The 21461-nt window shown below is 38.3% G+C and overlaps 1 protein-coding gene across 4 annotated transcripts in view; it reads left to right on the top strand.

The window, feature by feature from the left end:
* nr2b (ionotropic glutamate receptor subunit NR2B) overlaps positions 1 to 21461 on the top strand; it is a 280900-nt gene that overhangs the window by 221235 nt on the left and 38204 nt on the right. For all 4 annotated transcript variants that reach the window (XM_041591111.1, XM_018259262.2, XM_018259263.2 and 1 more), the window contains 1 exon segment: positions 8710 to 8824. In XM_041591111.1, coding sequence (XP_041447045.1) covers positions 8710 to 8824 — 115 coding nt within the window.

Genomic DNA, 21461 nt, shown 5'->3' with positions numbered 1-21461 from the left:
TATAAACTGATGCTACAGGGCTGATTATTAAATTCTGATGCTAATTGCACTGGTCTCTGTGCAACCATGTAATTATCTGTATTAATTACTAATCAGCCTTATATTGTGACATTTCTATTCTGTGTACTGTATATTGTGAGTGGGTCCCTAAGCTCAGTAAGTGACAGCAGCACAGAGCATGTGCAGTGAATTAGTAGAAAAGAAGATGGGGAGCTACTGGGGCATCTTTGGAGACACAGATCTTTACTGCTAAAGGGCTGTGGTTGCCTTGGGCTGGTACAGAAGCCCAAAACATCATGTACAACATTTCTAGTTTACATCTTTAGTTAAGCTTTAGGGCAAGGCCAGACATGGCGTTTTTGCTGCGTTTTTACATTGCGTTTTTAAAAAAGAACAGCCAGGCGTAAATACCCATAAATTGCACTACCACTGAAACTAATGAAAAAGCACTATGGCAATTCACACAGGGCGCTTGCAAGCTGAAATCCGCCATGTAATCTCCTCGCCTGCAAAGCCTTGACCCTGTACCATCTCTTTCATGCTGAGTTCCGCCATCATAACATCATTTGGCACTCTGCTCTTAAACAACACCTTGTGGTGTAAATTCTAACCCGAGATGTCAGTCCCTTCTATCTCCTTATAAAATGGATTTTGTCTTTTGTAAAATATAATCAATTGAAGAGCATCAGTTTGTAAAACGCTGCTTCTCATCTGCAGATCCTGTGTACGGCAACCAGTTCAAAGTTAGAGAGAGGTTTTTCGAATGAGGCTCGTGTTTTATGTGGCATTTTAAAGCAGTCTTTGAAATTCCAACAGACTGGTTTCATTAAATGCATTCTCATTATATCTATTCCCTTCATGCAGCGTTCCTTAGGGGAAATGGGAACATGAGCTATTTTCTAACTAACAAGCAACATGCCTTATCTATTTGTCTGAGAACCAGAATTTGAGTCTATATATTCATTTTGCTTTGGGTTAAGAGTTTCTTTGAATAAGAATTCCTCTTCTCTGTCAATTTTTTGATTACTTTGGTTAAATGCATTAGAGATAAAATGCAATTTTAACTGAACCTCTGTAACCTATTTGGCTCTGGAATGAAAGATCAGAAGATTACAATGTCACTCATGATGTATAAATGGGATTCAATGGGATAAAAAAAAATCTGAAATTATCTTTCTGGGACCTTTCAAAATCTACATAATGTTTCCATCCAAGGTGAGGACAGACATAAGGCAAGCAAGACTTGTCATGGATAATGGTCATTTGTCCTTGTGCAGCACAAACATGTATTATTGAATAATCTGCAGGTGGGAAGGAGGTTTCCATTTTGATTCATATGTTTAGGAGCAAAGTATTTGTAATAGAAATAACAGAATACAATACGTATAGATGCACTGTATATTATCTGATACCGGGATACTCTCTACATCTAAACAACTTCATAAAACTGAGTATTTCTGTGCAGCATTTTGTACTTTTTCTAGAAGAATACTGGTCTATTTGCAAAGGACGATTGACTTCCATTCATTTTTTAGAGGTGAATGGCATTGAAATCTGTTGAGAAGTTTTTGGGCTTTCCATCCTGGTTCATAGATGCTTTCATGTGAGGTCTGGAGAAATCATGGAAGATGTAACAGTGCCTGTGGCACTTCATGCAGACAACTAGTCTGTGTTGGTGCTTGTTGTTGATTCCAAAGTAGGAATGTGCTGAGCTTGATTTGATCAGTGGACCTACTGTTTTGTGACTGACTGGCTTTACTTTTTACTGGTTGTTCCTAGTGTGGCTCCTGTTTCTTCTCAAGTGTTTGCAGTTCTGTTTCTTAGTTTAGGTCTGGTGCTATTCCTTGTCCTGTCCCTGCCACTTCTTTTTATTTCTGCCCCTTTATCTTGTAATTCTGACCTGTCTAGCCATGTCTCTGTGGGTTTTTCTACAAGAAAGGGAAAGTTGTGGTCACCACTAATTTTTAAACCATTAAGTGGGGGTGCAATGAGGCTCTGACCACAAGAATCTCCAAAGCCATTAGCACACAGAGCCGTTGGATGGGCTCATGTTCCAAACATAGTTTAACAGCGAATAAATGTTTATTTACTGTGTACTTTCCCGTTTGCGCAGTATACAGGTAAAAGTTCTGTTCCTTTTGTTTTTTCCAATGTTTTTCTTTGCAATGAGATGGGGGCTGCAGCTGAGCATACAAGAGGACCTGTTAGGTTTTAGTGATTTACATAAAACCCCTCTTTATACCAGAAATTCTACATGTTCACAGGAACATATTTCTTGCAAACAATTCTGGATCCAACCCATTTTTGTTGGCTTTTTCTAAATCCATTAACTGACTGTTATCAGAAAAAAAGGAAACATTGCGAAGGAGATCGACTTAGCTCTTTCTCTACTAATCCATGTGGAACACCAGATAAAGGGGGAACAGTCACGGGAGAAATGGGATTGCAGCTTCCATCAGATAATAATAAGAGAATATTTCTTGTTCATGCACAAAGTTTAGTTAGTCAGGAAGTAAAATACACATGCATGCAATGAGCTTGCACAAGGCCAAATAATCATTTTTATAGACAACCCATAACATTACTGTATAAGAGTGAGAGAAAACATTGGGAACTGTGTTTGTAGCGTATTATATGTGTACATTACATTGATTTTAAGGTTACTGCTAGGTATATATGAGGGAACAGTGATGCTTCCATATAGAATCTTTGGCATAACTCTATATATATTTTCTTTGTGCGTATTATTGTTTGGCTCCTCTTGTGATCTGAGATCTCTTGTGTTAAATGCCACAATAGCCAAGGAAAGGGGTTTAATTAAGCGCTGGTAATGCAGCAGCCCCAGACCAATAGAAGACATTACTTTAGTTACATTAGCCAGCCAGTTCTACACAGGAGCAAACACAGAAACACTGCACTGAACTTTTAAATGAATTGTGTCAGGGATAAAAGAAATGATTAGGTCTGTTGCTAGCATAAGCACTTCACTTTCTTCTAACATTGATCCATTCCTGGAAAAAGATCATTCAGCTCAATACAATTATTGGTGACCCAGAGAAAGGCTACAGCGTGCTTGTTCATGCATTGACATGGCACAGTTCTGTTTAGGATAGGCAGCGATTGGTGCCAATATATCTGGACATACAGTAGATGCCTTTATTTTCATACATCTTTTTGGATACAAATCTATTATGGGGAAATGGCAAAAATGGAAAAGCCTGGCACCTCATCTAATGAAATATATGCACATGGACCACAAGTAGTTCAGCATAGGGCTCCTTTTTAATTTAATTGGTGCTTCACATTCTGTAAAACTGCTCCCATGTCAAACCCCAACAAGTGAGTGTAGCTTAGCACCTGTGTGTGACCCAGGACACCCATTCCAGGTTCCACATTGCTATTTGGCTCTTGGGTTCCCACTCCTAGCCTACATCACTTAATACTTTATACACAGGGCATTGAAAGAAATCAACTTATTAAGGGGTAATTTCTAATTTTCTTTGTTTTTATGAGCCATAGGCAGCATTTGGTTCTGTGTAGCCCAGGGCAATGAAGGGAAAATGGCCCACCAAGTTTGAAGAGAAAACAAATCAAGGATATCCTTCATACTTAGCTGTTAACTATAACTCTGATCACCTCCTGATCATCTGCATTTGCTATGTGGGTCTTGAGACCAGTAAACACCAAATTAACTAACAGACATTGCACAGTATTACACTATGTAATCGGTGTCTTTGTGGATATTTTGTGGGCAGAGATCTGATTTAAGCATAGGGCAACGTGTGTAACTGCTGACACGTTCTATAGGCTTGGCTGAACCACCTGAGCTAGTAGGTTGCACAGTTGCATGTCTGTGAGTCCATCCAGTGCAATACATTTAACAGTGTCATACAGAGCACTTTGTGTTTAGTAACTCCCCATTTCAGCTATACACTGTATTCCATGTGAAACCTGCCACCAGAATCACACCGCAAGAGTGACATGGCCTCTTTCTGTGCAACGCTGTTACAAATGCTCCGTCTCACCTTTATATTATAGATTTATGAAATAATGTCATGTTTCTCTGCAGCAGCTAAATGAAATGGGTTCTTGACGTAACTCTCCCTCCCGTCATTAGAGATGGAGCACACTCACCACCAGGCTGTGTCTCTTCACAAATAGGCAGGAGATGTAGTGAACATGTTCCTATTACAGGGTCAGAAATAAGTAGGGCTAGTGAATATAACTCATGGCACACTTACCAGCCCAGAAGTAAACCTTACCAGTCTGATATACGGCATATATTTGCTAATGGAGGCCTCTAACCCTGGTTATAACTGACAACCTCAGACAGATACATGCACTGCTCAGAAACAAAATGGTCTCTATTTATAAGGTAATAAGGTTTTATATGCTCTAATTTTCAGTTCACTATTATTAACGCTATTCTGCCTGTTTCCATTTATATACAGGTATGGGACCTGTTATCCAGAATGCTCAGGACTGGGGTTTTTTTCCAGATATGGATCTTTCTGTAATTTGTAACTTCATACCTCAAATCTACTAGAAAATCATGTAAACATTAAATAAACCCAATAGGCGGGTTTTACTTCAAACAAGGATTAATTATATCTTAGTTGGGATCAATACAATGCACTGTTTTATTATTACAGAGAAAAATGAATTAATTTTTAGAAATTTGGATTATTTGGATGAAATGGAGTCTATGGGAGACGGGCATTCCGTAATTTGGAGCTTTCTGGATAATGGGTTTGCGGTTAACGGATTCTATACCTGTAGTTGTATAATCCAGTGTTTGCACTCCCCTTCTCTCAGGACCTTGATTTTATAATCTAACATCTGGTAGACTGTGCACAACTAATTGCTCCTTGGTTACTATTGGCAACTGCACTTGTTCAGTTTAGCAACTATGTCTGTAAATCAACCCCTGTGCCTCCTATGTGTAGGCTTGGTATAGCAAAGACTTCCTGTGCCCTTTCCTCATGTTGTCTCTGCGGCAAACAGTAAACATGGGGCCTTATTTATCAAAATCCAAATTTTTCTGATTATTTTAATAAAAAAATGTCAGACCAAAATAGAATCCACGATTGGACCTTATTTATTATTAAAAAAGCACGATTTAATTATATCGGGGACAAACAAGAAAACAAAGTATGAAAATTCAAATAGTACCAAATCAAATTTTCCAGCGCAGAGCACAGAAACTTCCAAATAGGATAGGGGCCTCTGCTTTTGACTTACATACAATTTCGGTAGGTCTGAGATGGCGGATTTTAGGATTCTGACTTTCCAATCTCGACAAAGTGCAAGGTTTTTTTTCCACTAAAAATTTAGATTTACCAGTAAAAAAAACCCCTCAAATATTTTGTTTTTGGCATCTGGACTTAAATAAATAATCCCCTAGATGCCATCATTTCTGTTTCTTAAGCATCACAATTTCAACAGTGGCCAAATGACTGTACTATTTTAACACTTGCATATAAATGATATCAAAGAATACCTGTAATGTTCAGTACAGTGGTAAATAAACCTGTCTATGTACAGTATGTCCTTAGACTATCTATTTATGTCTTTCAAACCAGGTTTTTCAGGTGTATCTTGGAGAGCAATTCTCCCTCTTCAGGATAACTCCCCACCACTGCTCCACCCCCCCCCCCTGCAGGGGTGCCAGTCACATAGTTTGGGAACCACTGGTGTTGTAATATATTTATTATTATTTTCTTGCCTGCAGGTTTTGCAGCAGTAAACGAAAGGCTGGACTGAGTGCACCGATTTTTGTGACCTGGGACACTAGATTAGCATCAATCATATTCCTCATATTCATGGCTGTAATATTTGGAATATCCTGTACATTCTACCCAGAGAAGAGCAAGAGTGCTATTCATGGTCACCAGTTCCTTGACATTAGTTTAGAATGCTTTACTACACACATGATAATTAACAAGTAAATAATCATTACATTATCAGCAATGTATTTTATGCTATGATTTTATTCTGTAATATTTCATTTCCCATGCGTGGCCTGAAGTGAATGCTCACTACTTGCCCATAGAGCACAGGTAAAGGGAACAACCACCAGACTTACACTATTGTCACTAATATAAATGACTTTAAGGACTGCTCACCCAGCCCCAATCTCTGCACTTTTCAAAAGTTGAGTTTAGTTTTCTATAGTTAGGAATACAATTATTTCACCATGAAATACCGTGTTCTTCCAAAATCTGTGGATTCTTTCTCTGTTTGATCGCTGGACCATGACATCCACGGGCAACATTCCTGCATCTTCACTCCTCTCTCCTTCCTACATTCAGCATCTCACCACCATCCGTGGGAAGTGTTTCCATGGTAACCATATCCTTTATGCTTCTGAAATTATACTGTTAAATTGTTAACCTCTTCCAAGATGAGCAGAGGTTTATAGATTTTGGGCCCTTCAGCACAGAAAGGAAAATGGACTCATTCATTAAATATATTTTCGTTACTGTGCAAATTCACTAACGAACGCTGGCATAGTTTCGCTAGTGTTACGTCGCACCCTTACGCCTGGCGAATTTTCGCTAGCGACGTAACTACGCAAATTCACTAACTTGCGCAGTGTACTGAATGCTACCTTTTACGCTAGACTTCCTTCGTCACCTCAGACCTGGCGAAGCGCAATAGAGTAGATAGGGATTGTTTGAAAAAAAGTCAAAATTTTTTCTAAGTCCCAAAAAACGCTGGCGTGTTTTCTACATGATGGCTGATAGCCTGAAAAAGATCGAAAAAATTTTTGGGGCTCCCCTCCTTCCCCCCTACATTTCCTGACTCATGGCAACTTACCTAGACAGTGGGCACATGTGTAGGGCAAAATAAAATTTTTATTTGCTGATTTGAAGGTTTTCTAGGCATTTGTAGTGCTGATACGTATTCTTCCATTGAAATTTGAATTTCGCGCCGTATGCAAATTAGCCTTCGCTAGCGTAACTTCGCTTTACATAGCGAATCAACGCTAGCGCAACTTCGCAACCTTGCCTGATAGATCTAAGAACAGCACTCAAGAGTAAAATCCAGGTCCCAGTGAGACACATTCAGTTACATTGAGTAGGAGAAACAACAGCCTGCCAGAAATCAGTTCCATCCTAAAGTGCTGGCTCTTTCTGAAAGCACATGACCAGGCAAAATGACCTGAGATGGCGCTTACACACCAATATTACAACTAAAAAAATACACTTGCTGGTTCAGGAATGAAATTTTATATTGTAGAGTGATTATTTTCAGTGTAATTAAGAAATAAAAACTACACCATAAAAATCACGACAGAATCTCTTTAAGGTAAAAATATACACCTCAGAGATGTCCAAATTGCATCCCTTCAGCGGGTGTTGTATTGTATTTTTAGCCCCAAAAATATTGAGCACAACTGCTGCTGCTCTCTCATGCAGTGTAACTGACTTCTGGTGTGTCAAGTGATTGTTGCTTGGAAACACTAACGGCATGTTCCAAGTGGCATTCGATTGACACATAGGCGCAACTGCCATTCCAGAGCAAGGGGGGCAATTCTGAGGGCTTCATCACTTACCTGCAGAGATATTAATTGCCCAGGCAAAAACTACCCAGAATTACTACTTATGGCATTGCCACTTTTTGCATGCAGTGGACAAATCTGTATGTGTTATTCTTTGATGTTTTTGAATTATTTCACTGAATTTAAACCATTATTTGCTTACTAGGATGGCACTTACCCTAGCAACTAGGCTATTACAGGCTGGATGATTCATAGGTAGGGGCTTCAGTATAAAAATAAATAATAGAAATAATAAATCTTGTTGGTTATTTGCAGTGTTTTTTGCTGCTTATTGGCTGCATCCTTTGCTGGATAAATATACTCTATAAAATTCTGTTGTGCAGTATGGGGCATGGTAGGGCTGAAGAGGAGACTGTATTGTACCGCTGTGGCTCTATGCGAATTAAACTGTGTATATGCAAAACAAAAAAGACATTAGGAATATACCTGGAAGTGTATGTCGATTCAGATAAAACACCAGAAGGATTTAAAGCCACATCTTTGTTAAAGTCATCACTGTACATATGCTCTTTAACTGCGTTGGATTGCTCAGCACTTATCTCTGGAATGGCTGTAAAATACATAAAAATAAAATATTAGAGTGGCAAGCTCAGAGCTGGTCTCAGGATGGTTGTCATATTATATATATATCAGAAATGGAGCAAGAAATGCTTTGTCTAAGGAAAAATGTTATAGTACATCGGAGAGAAGGGGGAGGCCTCACTATTACTACAATATGGGCTGACAAGATAAAGCAACTGCGCAGATATACCCTGTTAAATGTATAAAGTTCTAGTCATCGGCTGGTTGCATGTATGCACAGAACACTCCTTTTCTGCCTATTGCATGTATGCATATGGTAAGCTGCCTTATTGCTTACCTAAACATCAGCTGAGCAGTGCTTTTTTAGGAAAACTATAAGGTAAATTAATACTTATGCTACTGCAAACAACATGGCAGCGCCCACAAAATAAACAAATGTAAATTTACTCTGAATAATTGTCTCTATATAATATGCTGCATTATGCCTTCCATCATATATTAGTGAATTAAATACTGTAAGTAGGGTATATTTCTTCTCTGTCTCGTGTCACTCTACATAAAGACCTGACACATTCTCTGTATTAACACTTTTTTATTTTTTTTTTATTAAATGTTCTAAATAGGTACTTGATCAATGTGACATTTGAAGGTCGGAACCTTTCGTTCAGTGAAGATGGCTACCAGATGCATCCCAAGCTGGTCATCATTCTGCTCAACCAAGAGAGAAAATGGGAACGGGTAAGGACAAATTCAGTGTGCAGAGCTTGTACACATTTTCTTAGCTTAAAGCCAAAGTCACCTTAAACATAACTTTAAGTGTGATGTAGACAGATGTAATTTAAGAGGCTGCACAATTGGTTTTCTTTGTTATTTCTGTTCTGAAGTTTGCCCTGGAATAACAGACTGGAAGATGAATAGGTGAACAAGTGAATTGAAGGTGAATTAAACAAGGCAAATCAAAGAATTAGTCAGATTTCTGGCCTGTACTAGCCGATGTGATCTTCGATCCGATGGGATAATCAAACCTTTCTAATCATCATCTGGCCTCATACACAGGCAAATAAGCAGCCGAATCGGTATACACGACCCACGGCTACCTTTATAGTCACCTCAGCTACCTCCTTACGGGATCAAAAATAACTGTGCCTATTATTCCCGGTAGTATTCCCAGTATATGGTAATGCAACTCTTGAGTGGCAGTAGGGACAGATTTTTAGCATCAGATGACTCCACCTCTGGCACAGAATACACTAAGGGGCACATTTACTTAGGGTCGAATATCGAGGGTTAACTAACCCTCGATATTCGACCGTTGAAGTTAAATCCTTCGACTTAGAATATCGAAGTCGAAGGATTTAGCGATATTTGTTCGATCAAAGGAATAATCGTTCAATCGAACGATTAAATCCTTTAAATCGAACGATTCGAAGGATTTTAATCCATCGATCAAATGATTTTCCTTCGATCAGAAATTGGCTAGAAAGTCTATGGGCTAACATTGATGCTCGGTAGGTTTTAGGTGGCGAAGTAGGTGGTTGAAGTTTTTTTTAAAGAGACAGTACTTTGACTATCGAATGGTCGAATAGTCGAACGATTTTTAGTTTGAATCGTTCGGTTCGAAGTCGTAGTCGAAGGTCGAAGTAGCCAATTCGATGATCGAAGTAGCTAAAAAACATACTTCGAAATTCAAAGTATTTTTTATTCTATTCCTTCACTCGAGCTAAGTAAATGTGCCCCTAAATGATTATCTATATAGAAATAGTATTAATATTACAAAGTATGCTTTCTCTGTTATAAATCTCCTTCTTCCAATGTACAGTTACTGCAGAAAAGTTTTATTATGGCTTTTAATTAACCTGTAATGATGAAAGGAGACTCCAGCATGTTTGCAAGGAAATAGGCACCTCATTTTGTTGTAGCAGCAAATCAAAACCTTTGGATGTTTAGGTCACAGCTGTGTTCCAACTATAAAGGCAGAGTGTTTCAAAATGCAGCTGGATTTGTGCTATAACCTCTGTAGAGTGTTGTAGTTTATCTAATATTGGAGAACCCCAACCTGTACTTTCTAGTTGTCCTTCCAAACTATAAAAGGCTCAGCTCATTGGCTTGCATAGAGTTTGATGCCTTCAGTGTTCAGCCAAGGACAGTCTCAAATGTGCATCTGGCAGTGGGAAGGATGCGTGTAGTTCCTCAGGCGTGACCATCATTTCTCTTACTTTAACACCTTCTCTAAAATATTTATTCTGGGATCACACCAGCAGAAGAATGATATCATATGTAAAACATTTGAGAACAAATTTTATCAAACCTGACACATGCAATTGGAATACATAAATGAGTGTGATAAATGTCTGGATCTACCCATCACAAGCCACCTCTAATGATAGAGAATGAAGATGGAATACTTTCAGCTTCCTGTACTTAATTCCAAGCCCATCTCAATCAGGTTTGGCTCAGTGTGATTCTATTTCAACATTCTGATTTCCCCTCTCCCACTTCTTCACCAAGCATGACCCAAATTCTCCTGCATCTGTTTATTACATCTCTTTAAACTGTCCATCACCAGCAGGCTCCCCCGTCATCAGCAGCCTTAGAAAGTACAAACAAGAGGGTGATGAAAGAGGACAGCAAGAAAACGTATAGGGGAAGGAAATGCAAAAATAACGTAAGACTAAAATAGCACTAGAGATTTGCATCATCAAAAAAGCAAAGCTGTTCTTGTATTTCACCGATGAACTGTTTTCATTCTGGGCAATGAAATGCTTAGGTCTTAAATGCAGTGGGTCATGTACCATGCCGTCTTCCCTGGTATGTAAAAAGAAGATTTATTCTGTAAAATTCTGAACTCATTGGCACCCATTAGATATGTAGCAATACAGCTTTGATGTAGAGTAGTTCATCTCCTATAGGTGAGTGAATTGATAAACTGGAACACCATATCTTGGGGCCTATTAAATTGATGCCATAAGAATAAGGACTGTGGACATCTTGGGCAGTTGGGAGACTCTCCCGGGGGATGGTTAAGTATCAAACACAACAGAACAGAAAATAGTTCTACTCCTGCCCGTTAAAGTGCTACAAAGTAAAAGAAGAAGGTAATTTTTAGGATGCCTGATGTTCCGCTGATGAAAACCGTAAGCTGGTCAGTACAAAAATGGTCTTAGTTCACCCTGGCAAACTTTTTTATACTCAATATAGATTCCCTTAGAATTGTGACTGTGTTGAAACCTTAATTTATAATTCACTAACCTCTAGGATTCTTTGTGTGGTCCAACACTGTACAATCCCTCAGGCATGGGGAAACCAAACCAACCCCTAATTACCATAGAAGTTTCTGTGTTGGTCAACTGAAGACAGATTTTAGTTCCTTAATAAAAGCAATTGAAAAAATCGGTTGATCTTTAATGTTTATCTTTATATGCAGATTAGGATTCCGTTTGATATTTAGTCATATTTTTTGTGGAGGATTATGTAATCGGTCTTATCCACAAATTATGTATTCAGCACATCCCTATTTAGAATATCATTTGTATCACAGAGGGAGCGTGGACAGATATGGAGGGTATGCATGATGCGATTGCAATGAAAAAGGAAACATAGAGCTTCAGTTGTCTTCTTTCCTTTCCAGAGATGGCTTGACCCATCACAGTATCTCAACAAGCTGCCAAGTGCTCTACAAGGCTTACAAGGAGGGGGGGGGGTGCACCTTCATACTGGCCCAGATTAATTTGCCAAATTCTTTACACTTTAACTGTTTCAAGGATTGATGAAGGTAGCTAAAGAAAGAAAAACCGATAAAGGGTTAAATGTTAGAAGTGACTGAGAAATGAAAAGGCAAAGAAGAATATCAAATGATGATGGGAAGAGAGTAAGAGTTATTGATGGAAAGAGAGTCACTACCTGAAATATGAAGAGCAAGGATGAATTGGACCTTAGTATACAGTAGAGTTAGGACATGTGGCCCTGAGCAACAAAATAAAAGGATGGAGATGGATGGTTGTCCTTGGCATGGCCAACAAGCAGAGACAATAAACTACACTGTTTTCTGCAGGTATCCACCCTTTTCCCACATTCAGGGCCCAGTGAATAAAACACAAAAGTTTTCATGCAAAACTAAAAATAATTCCTAGATTACCATCCTCTACAGAGAAAACATTTGTTTAAGAAAGTTTTTCATCCTGTTAGCTTGTAGAGAGCCATGCACGGCATTTGTCCTCTTTGTATCACCATTATAGTCTAAATAGTTTATCAGTCATCTGCTATGCAAAGTTTTGACCTAAAGCTCTGCAGAACTCTATATGGCTGCCCTTCACAGCTAACAAAGAAGTGTATTTAGATAAGAAGCATTATAACCTGCTCTAAATCACACACACAGCTTTTGTTCTTCCCCATCTTGCACCTGCTGCTCTGCTGTTTTTCAGGAGCATTTCTGACTAGGAATAAAAAACAGTAAGCACAAAGTTCAAATGCAATGTAATGTCATGTAGAACAGACACAAAGCCTCTACTTCACACCAGTACAAGTTAGGTAAAAAAGTATATATAGGGCTCCCTTGCACTTTGCCTTGTTCAAGATGTGCCAACATTTAAGAATGTCTTGTTGGAACTATAGGGCAGGGTATAGCTCAATTGGTACTTATGCACTTATGCATCATGCTCAAGACCACATTAAAATCCAAAAAACCCTTCACTTACTACTATGTATTGTATTTACTGTATATGGCTGAAATGACAAAATCCACATGACTTGACTTGACTTACTTGTATCTCATATGAACCAGCTATATTGCTTCCCCTCTGCCAACAGGGCTGTTTCACTAGGGGCTGCCAATAAGTGACTATTTGACGAACACATGACAAAGTGTTATCCAGAAAGAGCCGAATTCTGGAAAGGCCATCTCCCATAGACTCCATTTTATCCAAATAATCCAAATTTAAAAAAAAAAAAGATTTCCTTTTTCTCTGTAATAATAAAACAGTACCTTGTATTTGACCCCAAAGAAGATATAATTAATCCTTACTGGAAGCAAAACCAGCCTATTGGGTTTATTTAATTTGATTTTCTAGTAGACTTAAGGTAGGAAGATCCAAATTAAAGATCTGTTATCCAAAAAATCCCAGATCCCAAGCATTCTGGATAACATTTATCCTGCCTGTAATATCTGTTTGTACGTCGAACCAGGCCCGGATTTGTGGCAAGTCCACAAAGGCCTGGGCCTAGGGTGGCAAAATTTTAGGGACGGCATACCGCCCAGCCGTATCCTAATGTGCATTGAGAATGCACAGTTCACCAGCGCTATGGCACTGGAACACTAGCCGGAGGGCGCTAGGACCATGAGGCCTTGGGGCATCGCTGAGGGAAACCCGGCCCTGCATCTAGCAAGTCACATCTAGAAAGACCTAAATGGAAACCATGCAAATAATTTCTTAAACCATCAAATCTGTTTGACTATCACACTCAGGAAATCTTCAGCATTCCTCCAAGGCTTCATCCCTTTTGTGTAATCACTAATGTACTTTACATAATTCTGAGTACTCTTGAAACCCAACCCCTAAAATCTATTTCTCATGCCTGCATTTCCCCCCAATCTATATATGTATAATACAAAAATTCTTGCTTGTTCTCTCTTCCCACACCCACTCCTCTTTATTCATTTCCTCGCACTTTCCATTCTGTGACGTTCTTGGCAGGCATCCTGCCAGTGAACACTTAGTCCCTTACAGCTCAGGTTTTTTATCAGATTATCCTTAGAAATTGGCAGTCATGGAAATTGACACTCTGAATAGCCTTTAACTGATGACTGAACTCTATATTAGACCATTCAAGCCATGGGTTTAAATCCTAAAAGGCTTGTGAGGTTGCTATTAGATGATGACCACCATTGTATAAATGACGCAGCTGTGACATTATTCATGTTGAAGACTGTTGTTGTTTCTTCAAAGGAAACATAAATGTATAGCAAAAAAATAATAAGTATAGTCTTTATTGCAATCCTAATAATATTCTGGGTGTAATCACAGATATAAGCAAAAAATTACCCTTGTGGTACATCACAGATATAAGCAAATAATTACCCTTGTGGGACCATTGAGAGCAGTCCATTATATATGGCTAGTAATGAGTGCTGGTAGCTACTGTGTTTTGTAAAATGTGTAATATGACTTCTTGCCATCGATTATATGTTACTAGTATGGGAGTGTGCTGGAACTGGAGCCATTCAAAATCAGCTGTTATGGGTTTCTGCTCCAACTTTGCATCATACAGTATGTTCAGTTCAGCTCAAGTGGGAATGCTGAAATGGAAAGTCATATATAGCTATAAATATATTGAACTATTGCTATAATGAACAAGTAAGTTACCAACAATCACAGAGGCAAAACATATGTTGCAGGAATTCTATTTTAGGTCTAACAGAGCAACTGTCATTGATAGAAATTCTAGCGGATGCCAAATGATTCTTTTTCACAAGTTGCTTTCAGTATTCTTTTTCTTATAGCTTTTAAGAGAACCTTTATTTATTAGCGTGCTTTTTTCAACCTAACACTTATTCCTAGTACAAACCACCCAACCGTGCTGTTTGTCAAATTGCTAACACATGTAGGAATCGACCAATTAGAGCAGGTGAAATCTGTCAGTTACTTGAAGCATGGTGTGTCTTCTGCAGCTGGGAAAAAAAACCCATTTGGTTATGAACACACAAATAATTATACATAAATATCTGCAGGAAAAATAAAGTGAACACTATTTGTGAAATCCATTTGTTGAACATTCAGTACCAGTGGTGTAACTAGAGTGCACCAGGCTCCCCTGCAGAAAAATATTCAGAGGCACCCAGTGTACTCCGATCCCAACCCTCCCACCCACTTCCTGTCCTGCCTCTGACCCACCCACTCCCGCCTGACTTGCGTCCCTCTTCCTCACCAAAGGTAATAGAGCAGCTATGGAAGGGGGGGTTCTATTAACTATAGAGGAAGCAGACCCCACGGTCTGGGCCCCCTGCAACTGTAGTTACACCACTGTCCAGTACCAGTATTTTATATGACTTTCTTTTTTGTTACTTTCATATTACTTGTAGGCTGTGTTCACAAGAATGCATGTGTCATGAGTGCTTTATAATTTGCTGTATGTGTTGCTCCAAAACTTGGGTATATCGCTTAGAGAGAACATTAAACCCAACTTGCTACATACCAAAACTTGCTTAGAAATAAACGAGGAATATAGTCACAGAGGCAAGTTTGATTTAGCAACCTACAACAACCCGATATTTGTGTTCATTAGACCAGTATATGCTGTACATATCTATAGACCAATAATTGTGAGTTGCCAATTCACAATCCATTATCTGGAAACCCATTATCCAGAAAGCTACAAATTACGGAATGACCATCTCCCATAGACTCCATTTAATCCAGATTTTTAAAAATGATTTCCCTTTTCTCTGTAATAATGAAATAGTAGTTTGTATATGATCCCAACTAAGATATAATTAATCCTTATTGGAAGAAGAACCAGCCTATTGGGTTTATTTAATGTTTACATGATTTTTTAGTAGACTTAAGATACGAAGATCTAAATTACAGAAAGATCCATTATACGGAAAACCCCAGGTCCAGAGCATTTCGGATAACAGATCTCATACCTGTATTATTATTATCAGTAGCATGCATAAGTGCCAGCATATTCTGCAGCGCTGTACAATAAATGGGAGAATACACTGAACATACAGATTTTGTATGTACGTTTTGTTTTCTCTGTGGAGCACAGTCTTTTGCATGTAAACAACATATGGTTTATATAGACATACATTACAGAGTTATGGCTGTCAATGCACAGTCAATAAGTTACGTACATGCAGAGAAACACTGATAAAGTCCTAATGTCTGTATGATTATCATTCTGGGTGATTGAAGAGAAATGCATTTTTCTGTGCAAGACCTGTGTCACTGATATACAACTACATTCAATTCTACACAGGGCATCCATTTGGACAAGGCATTCTATTTATCATATTCAAGTGGTTAAATAATTCAGTAAAACAATTCCACAGTCCTTTGTAACAATACAGGTATGGGATCTGTTATCTGGAAACCCATTATCCAGAAAGATCCAAATTACGAAAGGCTGTCTCCCATAGACTCCATTTTATCCAAATAATCCAAATTTTACAAAGTGATTTCCCTTTTCTCTGTAATAATAAAACCATACATTGTACTTGATCCAAACTAAGATATAATTAATTCATATTGAAAGCAAAACCAGCATATTGGGTTTATTTAATTTTTACATGATTTTCTAGTAGACTTAAGGTACAAAGATCCAAATTATGGAAAGATCCATTATCAGGAAAACCCCAGGGGGCAGATTCACTAACTGGCAAAAAGTCGCCAGCGAGCGCTTTGCACCCATCGCTACAGTTCGCCAAAAAATTCACTCTCACAGCGCTAATTCAGTAAAATGCAGAGTTTCGCTGTGGGCGCTGAACACTGGCGACTTTTCGCTAGTATTACTTTGGCAATGGGAGCAATTCAAAGCGAAGATGCGCTAGCGTTCATTTCTGCCGAGCGCAAATTCACTAGAGGTCTTGTGCTTACGTTAATTTTCTTTATGTTATATGTTGTAGCAAATAGATTACATTTCCACTGTTAATTACACATGTTCAGGGAACTTTAATAAAGACATTAGAATATACTACACATGAGCCCACTGTATAGTTAGGGGCTGATTCACTAATGGTCGAATATCGAGGGTTAATTAACCCTCGATATTCGACTAGGAATTGAAATCCTTCGACTTCGAATATCGAAGTCGAAGGATTTAGCGCAAATACTGCGATCGTATGATCGAAGGATTATTCCTCCGATCCAACGATTAAATCCTTCGAATCGAACGATTCAAAGGATTTTAATCTAATGATCGAAGGAATATCCTTCGATCAAAAAAACTTAGGAAAGCCTATGGGGACCTTCCATTGACTTCGGTAGCTTTTAGCTGCCGAACTAGGGGGTCGATTTTTTCTTTAAAGAGACAGTACTTCGACTATCGAATGGTCGAATAGTCAAACAATTTTTACTACGAATCCTTTGATTCGAAGTCGTAGTCGAAGGTCGGAGTAGCCCATTCGAGGGTCGAAGTTTTTTACCTTCGAATCCTTCACTCGAAGTTAGTGAATCAGCCCCTTAATGTTCCATGTGTTAGAAAATGTATGGGGTAAACCGGTTACCCCAATATAATATTTAAGGACTGGAAAAGTCGCCAGTGTTTTTTGAACTTTGATGATTTTTCCACTCACAGAATATGATGTAAGTAACAGAAGATTGAGGAAGTTCTATGCACTGCAGTGCACTTCGCCTGGTCTGAAATGGCGAAGGCAAGTCTGGTGAAAGAGGTTTATGTTAAAATACGTATTTTAGTGAATTTGAGGAGTAACGTCCATTCGCCAGAGCGAATTGTCGCCTGGCAATAGAGTGCGAGTAAGCACTAGCGCCTATCTCTTTCACTGGTGAATTGTCACCTGCACCCGTTAGTAAATCTGCAATGTCCCTGCAGGCAGTAACGCTGGTGAATTGTCACCAGCGTTAGTCACTTTGCCCTTTAGTAAATATGCCCCCATTTCCTGAGCATTCTGGATAATAGGTCCCATACCTGTATGTATGTATATATATATATATATAGACAAATACAAGATTCCTCTGCACTCAACCCATTATCAATATATTTAAGACAGAGACATTTTGTGCATACTGCTACTGAAAAATGCCTTACCCTTTAAACAAAACAGGGATTGTTTGTCCATATATTGCAATATATTTAAGCTGGCCAACTACGTCAAAGTCATCCCATATCTGGCCAGTCCTATGCTCAATTTTCATCTGATTCATTAAGAATTCTATGGTTTAATTATACATTTTATAAAAGGGACGAATACATTTTACCTGCAACTTACTAGCTGCTTTCAAAGTAAAACTCCCAAACTTGGCTGCCCTTTTATTAGACACCAGTGGGATCACCTGATTTTGTCTATATGTATTTTGTGGTCACACCCTCATTGCACCCCCGCCTAATGATTATGTATATATATATATATATATATATATATATATATATATATATATATATATATATATATATTTATATATATATATATTTATATATTTATATATATATATATATATATATATATATATATATATATATATATATATATATATATATATATATATATATAGATGTAAATGGCTGCACACCAGGAACTTTTAAGGCAAGGTTACTTAGAAGTTAAACATACTTTATTGAAATATTTAAAAACAGGCTATATATATATATATATATATATATATATATATATCAAATGTGACCATCACTCTTTCTTTTTGTACATTAATATTAGTATCCAGCTTGCTATAACTATGCAGTTCCAGTCGGAATACCTGGTTTGCACCTATGTTTACTATTAAATGACGTTCAGTGATTAAAAGGGATGACCCCCTCTGTATCAGTAGATGCATTTTTTAAGGATAGCAGATTTTTCCCTAGGAATAAACATGTATATATCAATAGATGAGAGGCTGTTGTTACCAAACAAATAGAAACACATTCTCTAACATGCCATCCTTTTAACTGGCTTATAATTAACATGTGTCAAATGTGCATCTAGGTGGATGAAGCGTTGTATAAAGTGGATTCTAATTATGAGGATGAATTGCACCATATATGACCATTTCCTTTCGGCAGCTGTATAAAAGTATTAAAGATTGCATCCCGGTCTGGCACTTGAAAGAACATTTTGTCCTGTTTTGCTATGCAAGGGGGAAGGTACAAAAATGTGTGAGGTGGGTGGTAAAAAGCTGGCGGATCTTGCAAATCTCCAACTTATTAATGCTCTGCTGAAAAGCTAGCCAAGGAGAACAGAATTTACCTTCAAACCCACAGAGAGGAGCCAACATTTCCACTCAGGCTGAAAGTAGAGAAGCAGAGACACCTCACCTGTGTGGGCATTCCCTCCTAGGCAGCACAATCATTTGTGTCTCCTATTTCTAGCTACAGAATACATGAAGCAACAGGCAACAAAGAATTCAATAGTCTGCTCCAAAATGAAAGATTTTTATACTTTAGCATAACTGTCTGCTTGGCCATCCTTCTTCAGAGTTGCTGACTCATATGTATAATTACTGATCCCGATACTATATATAAGAAATATACCTAATCTAGGGGCTTTGCAAAGGTCAGTAATTAGAAGGACGAATTAGCTAATTTACCAGTTCTGTCCACAATGAAACCCTGATGCTGTCTTCTAAAGGGGACAGATGTCTTATTCTAAATAAGGGTTTGCATTCACGCAACATTGACATTGGTTATTTTGCAATGCGATCCTCATGTATCTATTTATTCTCATGAGTGGGGGCAGCTGTTATTACTCAAACAACCTCAAAGATTTTGATGAAACATTGACTTCTAGTGGCCATATTTACAAGAAAGATAGTGGAATGCAATTGACATCATAAAAGCCTTTCTCGTGGAGTAACGCAGATTTACTCAGCAATAAAAGTTATTTTAATTGGTCAGTATTAATTTCCTTGTAAGTCAATTTCCTCTAAAAGAATACATGAATGGATTAACAAAAACCAGGACTGTACAGTATCTTCTTTCCTTCATATATAGAGTAAATGAAAACTTCTAAAAATAAAGAAAAGGTCAAGAGATTATATATGTTTCTATAATAGAAACTTCTGGCACTGTTTGATGGCTTATGTGGTTGTCATCTTAGAAAATGATAAACTTACTCATATCTGCACAGTCCTCCCATTCTACCAAGGGGCTGACGTTGGTGGTACTGGTGGATCTCCTGTAAAGTGATTAGGGAAGCTTGAGAGCCTTTAACATAACAGATGCTATCTCTAGGAATTCCTGCTGAGCTTTCAGAGGAGACTGATGGATTATCCCTGTGGATTTGTGATGTGGAATAAGTGAGAACATTAATATACAGCTACATATTCCACTTACAAACACAATTTGATTAAGACATGCAGTTATTACAACAGCTAACGGATGGCAGGGCTGGAGTTTGAACAAAGGGGGGCCTGCCTTTTTATGAGGGGAAAAATATTTAAAAAAAGGGAGGTCCTACCTGTAGCCCTTCAGCTATAAGACACAGCTTTATGGTAGGACACAGATGGCATCACCCCTTGGCTCTTAGAACCATAGGTAAATATACAAAGGACCAAAGTCCTTAATTATTGTTTGTAGTGAACCAATTGGCAAAGCAATGCTCTAAAGGAGAAGGAAAGCTACAGAAGCAGTTTATTGCCAATAGATTAGCCACATTAGTGCAAGCTATAACACTATATTTATTCTGCAGAATGATTTACCATACATTACCTGAGTAAACAGCTCTAGAAGCTCTCTCTGTTTGTTTAGGATAGCAGCTGCCATATTAGCTTGGTGTGGCATCATTTCCTGCCTGAGTCTCTCCCTGCACGCTCATAGCTCTGGGCAGAGATTACAGCAGGGAGGGAAGGAGGGAGGGGGACAATGGAGGAAGAGAGGGAGAGAGGAGCAAACTGAGCATGCTCAAGCCCTAGCCCTGGAGGTTTATGCTGAAAACAGGAAGTCTGATACAGAAGTCCATGTGTACAAAATGCAATGCTTCTGCTGTGAAGAATATAAAGCACATATTATACCTGTGTTGTCAATGCTTCTGCACTGGTACTGATGTGAGGATCCATTGACATCAATAGGTGTTCTTATCTTTAACATTATTCATAAGACAAGTATTAACAGAGCACCAGTAAAACTGGATGGTTCCTTTTGAAGGAATTAGTGAATCCCAATTTCCCTTTAAAGTTGTTAGCAAAATGCCATTTACATTATAATCGTCTCTGGGTTTTTTCCCTGTGCATACTTATTAAAAGAAAATCTTCTTTATAAAGAAGCAGGAAGCATGATGGAATGAGTAGGTACAATCAAAGGCTGGTGCAGCTCAGGAGAAATCTTGTGGGTGTTAGTAGGAGGATTTTAGCAGAGAAAAGAAACAAAAATGATGGCTAAAAGAAAATGTGCACACTGAGGTGCCTGCAGCTCAAAGCTCAGATGTAATGCTAACATATAGACTTTTTTTTACATTTTGAATAGTTTCTTAGATATGCAGGAACTCAGCGATCATGTTGAGGTTGGAAGGGCAGGCTTGCTTTCTGGCAGATCATTTTATTGATAATTAAGTTATGGGTATTCTTCACACACACAGTCTATTTATAAACACCATACCTTCCCAATGACTCACCACCCCAGTGGAAATGAATGTTCACTAAGTATATCCTGCTTTTATATTATTATTTTTTAAAGGACTCTTGACTTGAGCTTTTTACCTGTAATTAAAATG

Source organism: Xenopus laevis, chromosome 4S (genome assembly GCF_017654675.1).
Source record: "Xenopus laevis strain J_2021 chromosome 4S, Xenopus_laevis_v10.1, whole genome shotgun sequence".
Lineage (NCBI taxonomy): Eukaryota > Metazoa > Chordata > Amphibia > Anura > Pipidae > Xenopus > Xenopus laevis.
This window is presented reverse-complemented; position numbering and strand designations above follow the sequence as displayed.